This window comes from Solanum pennellii, chromosome 7 (assembly GCF_001406875.1).
Source record: "Solanum pennellii chromosome 7, SPENNV200".
In the NCBI taxonomy this organism is placed as follows: domain Eukaryota; kingdom Viridiplantae; phylum Streptophyta; class Magnoliopsida; order Solanales; family Solanaceae; genus Solanum; species Solanum pennellii.
Window position 1 is genome coordinate 76,709,199 of NC_028643.1, and position 14,196 is coordinate 76,723,394.

Consider the following 14,196-nt stretch of genomic DNA (forward strand, 5'->3'; position numbering starts at 1 on the left):
TGTTTTAAAATTTATGTGAACGATTTGAAGTGAAAATGATGAAAATAACTTTTTAAATTTCGAAAAATTCATAAATTCCAAAAAAAATTATAATTTTATGTTTAAAAAAATTTTCGAAAAGAAAAAATTATCCATAACGAAACAAGTACTAAATATGTTGCTATTTAGTAGCTCGATCAGGACATATAGTTTGTTCTAGAATTGATAACCCAAGAATTTATTATTGTATATTAAAAAATAAATAAAAATTTGTGACATCAAATGTAATAGTAACTCTTTGAACTATTTAATTTCATAGCAAGATTTGCAGTTACTTTCACAATAAATTGTTTTAGGATAATATAATTTAAATTGTTGGGAAAAACGACAAAAGATAGAAATAATATATGGTGTTGTTGGTTGGGAAAAAAATAATATTGGATTTGAAATAGTTATAGAAGTAGAACATTTATGTCAAACGATAGAAAATTAGTGTTATTTAAATCGAGAATTTATTAAAAATAATTTATCTGTGACTTTATAAGATAAAAATAAGGATAATCAATCGATATTAATTTTTAATTAGTTAAATTTTGAATTAATTATCGAGCGTTGAATGAAAAGTTTGATGAAAGTTTGTGAAATTTTATTAGTAGAAACTCTAAGTTTAGATCATTGCTATTGAAGAAAATCTAAAGGGAATCAATGTAGCTTGTCTTGTTTGGATACAGAACTGTCACATTTGCAGAAACTAAATTACAAAATTAAGTTGATTTTCTTGGTTGGTTTCACAGCTAAGTAATGAGTAAACAAGAAGCACTTTATAGTACTTTTATGTTATTTTCTTGAATTATTTTGAAGGGGCAACTAATGTGACAACCCTGAGGTTGGCAGATCGGTCGGGACAAATTAAGCAGGATTGTAAGTTTCAGTTAAAATAAGAAAATAAAGAATTTTTCGAAAGATATAATTGAAGTTCACGTAATACATGTTTTTGGAGCTTGATCTGACGTTGGTCAAAGGATAATTTATATTCGTTTAATATCTAGTACCTACATTGGAAGTGAACAATACACGCACCATGGGTTTCGGACATGATAAATATGGTATCAGAGATAGTTCTCCTTTTCAGTATGACTGTGGGGCAAACCTTAGTGATGACACTGAGCAGAGCGTAGTGACCCTCTTTACAGAGAGTAATCAAGTAGGACTGACAAACTTTTTGAAGATGAAGTGCTCTCGACATTTTACATAAACTCCACGTTCAAATTAAAGAAGGAAAGGACATGGCTAAAGTTCATATATTACGACGCTTTTGGAGCACGATTTGACGTAACCCAAAAAATAAATTCATATAAATCTAAATTCAAAGCAGATAATACATGACATGACACCAGTTTTTTTTTCTCTATTCCTCTCTTATATAGTCATGATGCCCTTAATGTTTGGTTTTGAAGGAGTCATTAGTTGGTTTAAGCTACTTAATCAAACTTAATTAGTTCTCCATTATTATATTTAAAAAATTAGTAATACTTTTCTTTATAAATTGTTTTGTGAGCTTCCTAGGACGTGAATAGTGGGAGAAAGAAAATGTAAGAGAAGAGAATCTTTTGTGACTTTTGAGATTGAAATTATGAATTTTAATTGTATAAAGTGGTGTTTAAGGTACATAATTATTATTAATTTTATTAAAAAAAAGTCGTACTAATTGCCTTGGATCTCTGTTTACTTCAAAATCAAACAAGTACATAAAAAAAATAATTAAAATGATTATTTTCCTAATACCTGTGTTTTGACTACCCTTACTCAATTGGATATTTAATTTTATCCATCATTTTAATTAAGGTTCAATAATAATAATAATAAGTGATTTTATCTCTTTTCTCTCGTGAAGCAACGATAAAATTATCTTTGTATTACCTATAGGTCACATGTTCGAGTTGCTGAAGCAGCAACTAACGACTTACATTAAAGTAAAATGTTTACGTCTCATCCCTTAGTTGTGGGCTTGTGTCCTTCTCCGAAACCTACAAAATAAAATATTTTATGTATCTAATTATATTTTTTTTATATTAATAAAATTGTTCAATTTTTCTATAGAAGAAACTTTAATTTGTTATTATTATTCAAAGTCATTGAAATAGTAAATACATCATTATTCAAACTAGCTGGCGAAGTGACTTTAGAGAGAGTCCATCGCCTTATTTGTCGTCAAATAAGAATATTTCCATTTTCTTATCAATTAAAAGTACCTAATAACTATAGGGTGACTCAACAATATTAATTACAAAATATCGAATTATTTGTTAATTTTCCCTTTTGAGCACACTTAACGATCAACAAATTGAAAGAAAATCATAAAAAAAGAAATAGAATTACATCCCAACAATAAAAGGAAAGAACTATTTATCTAAAGTTTGATGCATAGAATTACTCAATAATATCTTAGTTTTAAGATATGGCGGATGCACTTGTTCATTATTCAGTTGCATTCAGTGGAGGGTCCAGAATTTTTATTCAGGTAGTTCGAAAAATAAAAGTATAAATATGTAAATGAGTGAACAATTTTTTTTTTCAATGAGTGTGATCTTTGAATTCTTTTGGATTTAAAATCACTTTAAGCATGTTTTATAAAACAAAAATTAAAAAAAAACGTAAAAAACAGAACTGAGATTCAAACCATGGACGTTACACGTTGTTGCAAAGGAACCTATCGCTGGGCTATCTCGTTTTCCTTGTAATTGTATTCACATAAATACAGAAAATTTATCTTATACATATCGTATAATCTTTTACTGAGGGGGTTCGAACAAACTCCCTAGCTTAAATGTAAATCCGCCCATGCTTTCATTGTATATGAATATTTGGATTGACACTATAGAATATATATTTAAATTCTTAGAATTCGCTTTTCATTTAAATAATTAAATCATAGCAAAAAGAATGAGTTAGAACAAATAAAAGGAACAAGTTAAAGGCCATACTTGAATATGTTATCTATGAGTAGATTTATTTTTTCAATATTTTTCACTGATAGCTATATTATATTTCGATTAATTTAAATTTATATTAAATTAATCCTCACTCGAAGAATAGTAATACTAATTCGAAATCTCTAATCGAGAAAGAAGACAGGGTTGATATTAGTTTAAGCAAATTTATACAAATATTTAAATCTAGAGTCTTCAATTTAAGGGACAATACTAATAGATGGGATAAAAGGGACCACTTCAAATGTACATTTTTTATAATTTCTTTTTTCTTGCAAGGTTCATGAATAGTAGACAAAATCTAGCTGTCACAATTTTGTTTATGTTTTCTGGTCAATTTTATTAATACATCTTATAGTATATAGTAAGTAGGAATTTACTGTCATTTTTAGGAAGTTTCGTACTTCGAATTGTACTTCATTTTTCTTCAAGTATAATATTATTCAACAAATTTAGATTTTTCAAAGTAAACTTCATGGAAACACCAATAATATTTTGAAGGAGACAAATTTTTGATAAGGTCAATATAATTAATTATTGTTATGCTGATGTTTTCTAGAAAGGATATTATAATCCTCATTTCAATCAATTTAGATAAATCAACATACCAACTAGGTGCAGTAAAATTACTATTACACAGCAGAATACACTTGTCGCTCGTTGATTGGGTAAATATTTGTAAAAGGGTCTTTGGCTAATTGTAAAAGAATGAACACTCAAATTCTTTCGTATGGTATCAGAACCAAACATATGGTGTCATAAAGACAAATAGAGAGTTAAATAGGGGTCGAGAACCGTTCAAAACTCAGCATAGATAAATAAAACATTCACTAGGTGGTTTTTAATATAGACAAAAAAGACATTCGGTGATTCTTCTCATCTATCCTAACTTTGATGGATAGAATTATCAGATATCCCGTTAAATTGGTGAAGGTCCGTGCGATCATCAAAAAGAAAAATGCAAATAGGATATTGAAGAAATGACATTTATGCAGATTACTTAAATCATCAAAGGACTTAAACTCATGAGTATAACAGAACCTTAGAGCTAAGGTACACACAGGGGGTGGGGGGATGAAATGCTGACAAGATATGTAGATGAAAATATTGCTGAGTCACTTACAGATGAGTATTTGTTGGATTCACCAGATGTGAAGCCAAATAAGCTTGTCAAATAAGTGAAAACTGGTTATCTGTCAAAGTGCTCTAGCCACACTTTTGAACTCATTCAAGCAAGAATGCAGGATTTTCTGTCGTTTCTGAAGCGATTGACGTTCATTTTCGAGAGAATCTATAGCTCCAGGTGCAACAAACATGTCCATGAATTTTTCATCATTCACAGCAAACAAATTCAGCCCAAGTGCTACAAAAAGACGTTCTCGACTGTTGACAAATAGGAAATAATGTCAGTTTTGTAGTTACTGGACAAGCTTAATGAAGTATAGAAATTAAAATGTGCAACAAGGAGGTGTGTGATGACAGTCTTGTAATAAATTAAACTATAAGTTGTATACTAATCACTCCTGTGTTTAAATTTTGCGTCTGTGGCAAGAGATTGAGAAATTATCTAGTGAGTTGGATGCTAATTCGATTTTAATATGCATAAACAGTTGATACATATACACATAATATAGGAATTCTTACAATAAACTCATAGGATCAGAGAAAACTAGTAGCATACCATGGAGTTAAGAATCCAGAATTCAATGTTGATGCCACGCTGCGCTCTACCAAAACTTCACGTATTCGAGCAAAATGCTGGGCAGCTGATGAGCATATCTCTGCATAAGTAGAGACAGGTCTTGATATGTTGTCCCCATTTCCAAACAAAAGGCTCTCGCCATTTTGGCCATGGTTTCTAGCATTGCCTGTAATTCTAGGTTGGCGTTTTCTTGCTCCAACTTCGACACAGTTTCCAAGTTCTCTTTTGATACCATAATTTCCATCGGAAGGTTGGTCAGGAGATGGGGTCTCAGGCACAGTCATTTGGCATTCTCGTAGGGCATCCCTGCTTTCAGTAACTTTCCCAGGTGTGGTTTCCTGAGCACTTTTTTCAGGGGGCATGTTTTCTTGGTCTTTCATTGCTTCTTTGCGCAATGCAGCACCCCCATCAGATAACTCAAGACATAATGGACTAGCTGTGGCTTGATTTAATTGGTAAATTGAGTTTGTACCAGAGCTAAAACTCCCAATAAAGTTGTTCTCGTAGCAGACATGAGAATATGGACTTGTAACTGAATCAAGATGATGTCGGAGTAGTTGTTTGCACTCTTTGGATAGATCTTTCATAAAATTGTTGTAGGATTGCCTTAGAGCAGCATGAAAACCAATGTATCCTTCCATATCCACTGATCTATGTCCATCTGCATAGAGAAATGATATCCAAACCATCAAAAAACCACCGTAGTTTGTGGAGCTGCATGTGATATTCCAACTTTAGAATGCTATGTAGAGAACTCCATCAACTGTTTCTGCTTCAGTAAACAGCATAACTTTTTTTTTCAAAACTATCAGTTAAGATTTATCACTGCATCACACAATCTTAAAAAAAGGATGACAGAATCAAGAAAACAAAAGCCTATTGATACCTTCACTAAATATAGGCCTCCTAAAGGTCAGCTTATCCATTTCGTGAAAGAAAATTTCAGCTCATATAGTAAATAGTCTAATGAAGCAGCATGTATCTCAGACTCAAGACAAAACTACTACTTGAATTCTTACTGTTGGAGTCATTTCCATGATTTTTCTCAATGGAAATATCGAAGAGGTTCCCCAAAACAAAAGCCAAACGATCACAAGCTGTGTCAAGAAGAGGAGCAAGCCAAGATCGAGCTGCAGCTCGTGCAATCTCTGCAGCTGCCTCAGTAATTCCCCTACCACCACCACGGCCAGTATGAGCAAGCAAAATGTTAGCCACCTGTCATCAACTCTGTTAAATTGAATTCACAATTTCTAACAAAAGTTTTTTTTCTTTCAAGGAAAATACTACCTTCTCCCTGGACACAGGTGGGCATTTGATTGAATATGTTGCACATCGAAATTCATGCATCACCCTCTCAAAGGCAGCACCACCATAAAGTCGAAGGGTCGCATTTGGAGGTTTAATTTCAGCTGTAACACTAGGCCAACTCCCAATACCACTCTCTAACCGTTCTTCCTCTGTTGTTTTCCCCCATTGCTCAGGGGCTGGATCTGCAGCACCATCAATAAGTGCCTCCTTCATCAAATAACAAGAAAAATCAATTCAGAAATACTTTCATCACTAGAAGATACATTTAAGCTGATGCAGCAAAGTGTAGTGACAAATTCATAACCATTGCAGATATGCTGGATGCCTGGAAGTAACACTATAAGCAGATCACTCAAAATGCTAATTAGGAGTACATATATTATGTATATTTTAGAAGTAGTACTGACCACATGATTGCATAATGCGGCAGCGTGCAACATGGCAGATTTTCGAAGATGGGCAACATCAGATGTTGCATTTATCTTGCACTCCATTCTAGCTAAATCAGCAGTGACTTCACCACATCGCTGTTCCAGCAGAGCGAGTGTTGCTGGTGCAGCTTCTTTGTATCTTCTCTGGAGCTCAGCCTCCAAAAAATCTCTCAGACAACCAAACCCAACATAGGACCTGTATTTCTCTTCATCAAACCCACCTTTAACACTATCACGCAAATAGTGTAACATCTCTGCATCCACTTGAGATATTTGACGGCGAAACTCATCATTGGAAATTGTGCCTCGATCCTTAGGCAAGGCGACAAAAAAGGGGTGAGTATTCTCCCCAAGATAACCACTTGCACTCAAATACCGATCTACTTCCCAGCGTTCAGTGAACTCCTGAACATGGATTATATCACAATTAGATCTCGTAAAAATGAGAGGAAAGTCCAATCCAAAACAATTCATTGAATAGGAAGAGAAGAAGACAAATATGTAGTTTTTGAAAGAAAAAAAGAGGTAGCCTGGTGCACCAAGTATTTCCTCAGCTTATCTTACGCTTCTTCAAGAAGCTATTTCCATTTTCCTTGGCTTGAACATGCGACACATGACCATGGAAGCAACTTTTACCAGTGCACAAAGGCTTCAAAAGAAGACAAATATGTATCAAGTGAAATTTATCATCTAAGAAATATCATTGATGATCAGTCACTGTACAGGCATACTTCCCCAATAATCTAGGAGATAACTTTCTCCCAGCTTCATTTTCTATCCCATAAAAAAGCAATGATTTTGCATATGCATTTTAGAAATCTCTGCTCTCATCACATAATGTAGTTATTTATCTATTAAAGTTAACACAGAGAGAAACATTAGAGCATATGCAAAAGTTTCTTATCATCAATATTGAAAACAACATTTGACATGTGCAAGCATGAGCCAAGAAACTTGGTGGTCATACCTTAAGCCGGTTATCAAATTTGGAGACAACAATGACTGTCCTCCTAAAGCTGGGATCAATCTCTCGAATAGTGTCCAGCCACAAAGATGAACACCATTCCACACTGCTCTGCTGAAGGAACAGAATAATTCGATGAGGCGGACTGGCTAGTGACTTCACCATGGATAAAATCTCATCAGGTGTTCTCTCTGGTTCACCCTTCTTGGCCTGCCAGATGAATATAATCAGTCACTCCAAAAACATGTGTTCTAGTCGAGTAGCTGTATGTCAAAGCCAGATGGAGTAACTTACTTTTAGTACAAATCCAGGTGTATCAATGATGGTAAGATTTGGGCAATGAGCATATTCTGCTCTCATGACAATAGGCTTTGAAGAGACTGCCGCTCTAGTCCTTTTCAAAAGTGACTCAGTCCGAGACTTTATGGTATCTGCAATCGCAGAGGCCAAGACAAGTGGACTTCCATATTCTTCTGAATCCTCTTCCTGCATCAAAAATCATATTCCATATTACCAGCAATTCCTCTTCTCGAAATTCAGCACACAACAATTAACTCTCTCTAGATAATCTCCAACATCACACTCATACTCAATTTCTAAATCCAAGGTCTGATATCTATATACCATTTATCATAAAGCTCGAACAAAGAGGGTGTTATAATAAGTTGACAACCAACATTAATAACAGACTTTCTTATGATAATTTTCTCAACATATGTAGGATTTGTATAACCAATCCCGACTAGTTTGGAATCGAGGCATAGTTAATTACGGTCAGCTATGTGAATTCTCTATGTCCATTTTGCTCTAATGTCAATACATGGTACACTTATCATTTTGTCTACGTATTTAAGGTCTTTACTGGTTTGCTTTGCTAACTTTCATGTAATATTTTAGATTATTTGAGTGGTAACACATTTTGCATTCAACTTATATAAACAAAGATAAGGAGAAAGAGTGTGTGTAAAGTAAACCTGAAAGCGGCAACGAGGCTCTAAAGCGGATTGGTCATGTACCATTTGCAAGATGAGAGGGCGTCGGGTACCCATTTCAACTTCTCGGACATTGAACCGGAATCCCAACAGGGCTTCAAGGAGGGAGCTTTTCCCATCGGACTGTCCACCAATAGCAACTATTTCAGGAATCGGAAGTTTCTCACCGAAAGCTACAGCGGCTGCTTGAAGACGATTGTAAGCCTCAAATCGGTCCTTGAATTCAGAAGCCGATCTGTTTGAATCCGCCGTATGATGCTTGTGGTGGTGCTTTTTGGAAATGGAAGTACTAGTTGGAGTTTTTGTTGGTGTATTGAGGAAGCTATTGGTGGAAGCCATTGTTGATGGAGCGTAACAATGGAGGAAAATAGAAGCCTATGAGCCTAAAAGGGGATTTTTCATCAATTTTGAATTCGAATTTTTGGGGGTGGGGGTGGGCGTGGGGGAGCCGTTGGGTTTAATGGGCTTTAACTTTTGATTTTAGACTAAAAAGAGGGCCCAATGAAAATGAACTTAAAACTTCTTGGGCAACTTTCACATATATCAAACATAAAATTCATATTTGTATGTTATAGCAAAATTTGCATAATTGCACTCCATAGCAAACATATAAATGTATAATTCGCTATACATATACAATTGAAGCGAATTGTATAAAACGAAGTGTATAAAACGAGAAAGAGAAAGGGAGACTTAGGCAGAGAATTGTATAAAATTTCCTCTGCTTTATACAAATAGAAACAAATTTTATACACTTATGTTTGTATAAAAGTGAGAGGAAGCGAGCGAGAGATATAGCGAGAGAGGAGAGTGGCGAGCGAGAGTTTGAGGGAGAGAGGTGACTGACAAACAGTTTGCTACGGGACACAATTAAATCAAAAGGTGATTATAGCAATTAATTTGATTTTATTATTAATTTGTCATTACATACAATTTCCCAAACTTCTAATATTTGAGGCCCACTCAAATACCACGATGTTTGGAGCCCATTCCTCCCTATTGTTTCTTGGCTTTTCTTTTCAATAAGAAATAGAGTTGTTGACAACACAAATTTCATAGTTCATGGCCTAATTACGTGTTATTACTTTAGTTTTTGAAATTACCTTCTATACCATATTTATTTCGCCAGATATATATTTTTCGAATGCATGCTGATCAAATAACGTGTAATTTATTCTCTAATACTTTGTGTCCAAGTATGATTCACATATATATGAGATGAACTAACTCTACCACTCACATCTCTCACCTCCCTCCTATCACAATGTATTTCAGAATGTATTTGGTATCCCATATATATGAATATAATGTGATTTGTATGTATCTACACCGACCTCTCGCTCTCCTCTTTACCTATGTATTTTGTATTTCAGAATGTATTTAGTGATATACATATTTAGTATCTCTGACACATATATCTGACTTGAAATATGAAGGAGTGTTGTATTCGATTGGAAATTTGGTACGACATTATTAATTACTGAGATTGTGTAATTATTTCAAACTATAGAGTGGATTAGTATTTACGGTGATAATATTTGTGTAATTAAATAGATTTTCCTAACTAGTAACCCAATCGCAAATTAGGCTTATTGATTTATTGAAAGCGGGTTATCAGAATAATGGATGAGGAATAGTTTGAGATTTTGTAGTTAATAGCTTAATGGTGCGAGTATATGGATTACTTATGTTACTTATCGATTTAATTATCATTTCGTTAAGAACTATATATCAAATTTACGTACATATATATATTCTTTTATATATTAAGTACTTTAGAAGCACCTAGCTACATATTTTCTTTGGTTCAAATATGCACCAAATAAACTTTATATATATCGGTAATTGCTAAACATACATCAAATCAATCAATAGATTACTATATGTTAAAAATTGATAACATATCAACGAAATTGTTAAAAATGCAATTATCTAATCGCCTATAAACATGCACCTCTTGCAAGGAAGCCACCATTTTATATATCAATTAGGGATAATGCACAAGTAATCCCTCAATCTATGTCCGAAATCTCAGTGACACACTTATACTATACTAAAATCCTATTACCTTCTGAACTTATTTTATTAATAATTTTCTACCCCTTTTCGTCCTAAGTGGCACTAGCTTGAACTAGTTGACTTTTTCTTTCAAGCTAGTGTCACGTAGGACGAAAAGGGTAGAAAATTACTTATGAAATAAGTTCAGGGGGTAATAGGATCTTTATAGTATAAGTGTGTCTCTGGGATTTCGGGCATGGATTGAGGGGTACTTGTGCATTTTCCCTATCAATTATTAAACAAATGTTTAATTTTTACAACAAATCCGTTGTAGTCTAGTTGGTTAGGATACTCGGCTCTCACCCGAGAGACCCGGGTTCAAGTCCCGGCAACGGAATTTCTTTTTTTTTTTCTGGAGAAAAATAAATACTCCATCCGTTTAAAAAAGAATGACCCTATTTCTTTTTTAGTCTGTTTAAAAAAGAATGATCCTTTCTTTTTTCGACAACACTTTAACTTTAACTTTCCATGTGACATGTTTATAACCACGGACATTTTGGACATAACTTTAAAATGGACTATAGAATCATGAAACATTAATAATGAAAATGGACTATCTACTTCTGGTTAAGATCATCAATTAGCTAAAGACATACAAGTATGCATACACTTTGATAATTTGAAACTCCTTTTTAGAATTTTCTTTAAGACGGAAATTTATCCAAAATGATTGAGATTCGCAAAATTTACACATATTATATCGTTTTGATTTACATACACCGAGTATTTCATCGTCGTTGTTGTATGTGTTTTACTTTGAACTCTTCCAAAATGATTTTTTTTTTTGAGAAAAGAAAAATGGAATATAATAAATAAATTTAAAAATGAAAATTAAAATAGGCTAGAAAGTCAGTTAAAAGAAAAAGTTTACACAGCTACACCAATTCAATACTCCATCCAACACAAATAAAGATATTTTTGTGATTCGTTCACGAATTTTTTTACTCTAAAAATTTTTGTAACGTCAATAATATAAGTATAACTAATGCTAATCATCCTTCTAGCTCAAAGTTTAGAACGAGAATTTCAACTTTCATATATATTTTCTCTGAAGTTAATATAAGATAATCTATTTTACCAAAAAAAAATTTTTATAATACTCTTATTGCTTCATAGTGACGAAAAAAACTTATTATTTTTAAAATAAAATGTAATTTAGTGTACAAAATATTATTTAATTTCATTTGAGTGGTTAATGTAGTGCAATATTATACTAATTGAAATAGGGTGGCTGAGGGCATGTGAATAAAATTGAGCTAAGAGAAGTCAACCATGTGAATAATACTCCCTTTTTCAGCAGTGATTACGGTCCTAATTTACAACAATAATATACTCATTTGTCCGTATTGTTAGTTTAAATATAGTATTTATTTTAGTGTTAACATAATTTTATTATATTGTATCATTTAAATCGATAAAAGTCACATTTTATATACTGATTAATTTAGTGTGATCGCATCGTTCTTTGATAGTTTCAATATATTTATTTATAATAGTTTTACTTCGCATTCTACTTTTCATGTATGTTTATCATTCAAACAGTTGATGCATAATATCATGTAATTAACGACAGGGACAATATATTCAAACATTATATTCATTAAATGGGAACTTACACAAATCTACCTAATTAGAAATCTAAGTTGTGATATTACTTATCTTACCAGATTTTAGTGTGTTCGGCTTAAGATACATGGGTCAAAATTATGTGTAATTTATCGTAGATACTTCATCCAAGTGGATTCGCATGTATCTGAGATACATAATAAATCTTGCTCGTCTTTCACGTCTCTCTACCATCTCGCTCATTACTCTTCTATGTATGCAGTATCTCTAAATCACACTAGATACATACATCTAATGTGAATCTCATGTATACATAACAAATCTTGTACGTCTCTCTCACTATTTTAGTGTATCTAATAACAAAAATACATGTAGCTAAGTGGATCTTCCTCAATATATAATAGGAATTAGTGATAAGATACATAATACTTTGAAATTGTAGATAATAATAGTATATATTGGCATATGGCAGTGAAGTATGTCTAATTTAATACGTAGGGTCTTCTTCATTAAAACAAGGTGAATTTTCGCATTTTTGTATAAATTCAAAATAACAAAATTTATACAAACACAAACGTATGAACTTTAAACAATTACACAAATTATATTATTCAATATAAAATTATAATTTTTTTTTATACAAATCATATCATACAAATTCTGAATCCTACAAACTCGAAACCTCAACCCACGTAATTATCACTGAATATTGGTCGCAATTGATAATTTACTAAAAACTATAGCTATGGTGACTAATTAACTAGTATATATTTATTTAATCATGTAATTTTCCCTACGGGGAAAACAATCCAATACCATACATCGCAACATAATATAGTATAATATATTATGAAATAATACGTAACAGATCGATCGAGTAATGATAATAGAAATCACATATCGTGCGCTTGCAAATTGACTAAAACTTTCGTCGGCTGAGATCTAGCATGAGAGGCCGTGAGAAACCAAGTGCCTCGCGGTTTGCCCGCCGAGAAATCGGATCTTTCAACGTGAATAATAAATTAATATTAGGATTATGTATTAAGCAAGATTAATTAATGTCTTATTGTCTCTTTAAACTAAGGCACCTAAATTACTCTTCACTCTACCATCATTTGGTGGCCTTTTTCATCTTAATGACAATTTAAGACTTTGTAATGACGTGTTAACCTATAATAGCATCCAAAGATTTTTAATTAGGATTTAACATTAATAAGTAACATGTAGAAAAAATTATATTATATGGTGGATCCATCTATTGGTGGTTGCGATGGTCTACTAACTCTATATGCAACTATTTATTAAAAAAAAAAAAAAAGTCGATCAGATATCATGAAAGTAAAGGACTCGTGATAATGATAGAACGTCCTGAATAATTGTTCATTTATGATTTTGATTTATTAGGTAAGGCACGACGTAATTTTTTTTAATTTTTAGCTTGCTTTGTGGTTTGACTGGTTTAAATTAAGCATCGGAAAATTTCACTTTGAGGATAAACACATTTCACCAAAGAAAATTTATTTTATTTCATATGAATCTGAAATTTTTAATTAAGAATGTGAAGAAAATATTTATCAATCCGACGTACGTTAACTTTTCGCCTACATCTAATCATAAAGAAGCATATATTGACGTAAACTTTTTGAAGTAATCACAAATCTTGCTTTTGTTTGGACGATCACTTCAAATTAAAACTAGTTTTGTAGATACAAAATATTTTTGTTTCATTGCTACAAACACTTCCATAGTTGATTTAGACTTTTTCAAAACAATGTTAATTAACACGTTTAAATATTCCACTACCTAATTTAATTATAAATGTCAAACTAATTACTCCTTGGAATCCTCATTAGATTCATAGCTTTATGTCACTAGGATCTAGAGCTTTTCACTAATTAAATTAATTAACAATTTTCACCTAATTAATTCTGCCACAAGCAGAGAACAATCCCTCCCTTAAAACAAGGAATATTTTATCACACAACCATCAACTCAAAATCATATATATAAGACATATATCACATACTTCAATTTCACTCACAATTTTTTTTTTTTAAATGGCATACATTTTACTCAAATTCATTGCCATTATTCTCCTTATTTCATCAACAAATGCTAATCCAAACTCTCTTTTTCGCTACGACGATGAAGAAGAGTCGATTTACATCCTCGATACACCTTTTTCTAGCTTGAGGAGCTCGAAAAA

At 32.4% G+C, this 14,196-nt stretch overlaps 1 protein-coding gene and 1 non-coding gene across 3 annotated transcripts; one reads left to right on the plus strand and one right to left on the minus strand.

The window, feature by feature from the left end:
* Positions 1-3,941: 3,941 nt before the first annotated feature.
* Positions 3,942-8,783, minus strand: LOC107024149 (dynamin-related protein 5A). Of its 2 annotated transcripts, none has more exons than XM_027918164.1 (8): positions 8,349-8,783; positions 7,669-7,860; positions 7,378-7,584; positions 6,387-6,815; positions 5,959-6,186; positions 5,679-5,886; positions 4,651-5,332; positions 3,942-4,352 (listed from the first exon to the last, which is right to left on the minus strand). In XM_027918164.1, exons 1-8 carry the CDS (start codon positions 8,703-8,705, stop codon positions 4,166-4,168), a joined length of 2,490 nt encoding a protein of 829 aa, XP_027773965.1. In that variant the 5' UTR covers positions 8,706-8,783; the 3' UTR covers positions 3,942-4,165. The 2 variants fall into 2 exon arrangements, with proteins under 2 accessions (XP_027773965.1, XP_015080546.1); XM_015225060.2 differs by having other exon boundaries at positions 5,691-5,886; positions 8,349-8,782.
* Positions 8,784-10,688: 1,905 nt separating this feature from the next.
* TRNAE-CUC lies at positions 10,689-10,761 on the plus strand. The gene has a single exon. It is a non-coding gene; the product is annotated as a tRNA-Glu (tRNA).
* Positions 10,762-14,196: the final 3,435 nt, after the last annotated feature.

Coding starts and splice junctions, on each gene's coding strand:
- LOC107024149 (XM_027918164.1), bottom strand. CDS start 8,705: ATGGCTTCCACCAATAGCTTCCTCAATACACCAACAAAAACTCCAACT. Junction 7,585..7,668: donor CACCTGGATTTGTACTAAAA/GTAAGTTACTCC, acceptor TTCATCTGGCAG/GCCAAGAAGGGTGAACCAGA. Junction 6,187..6,386: donor CCGCATTATGCAATCATGTG/GTCAGTACTACT, acceptor TATTTGATGAAG/GAGGCACTTATTGATGGTGC.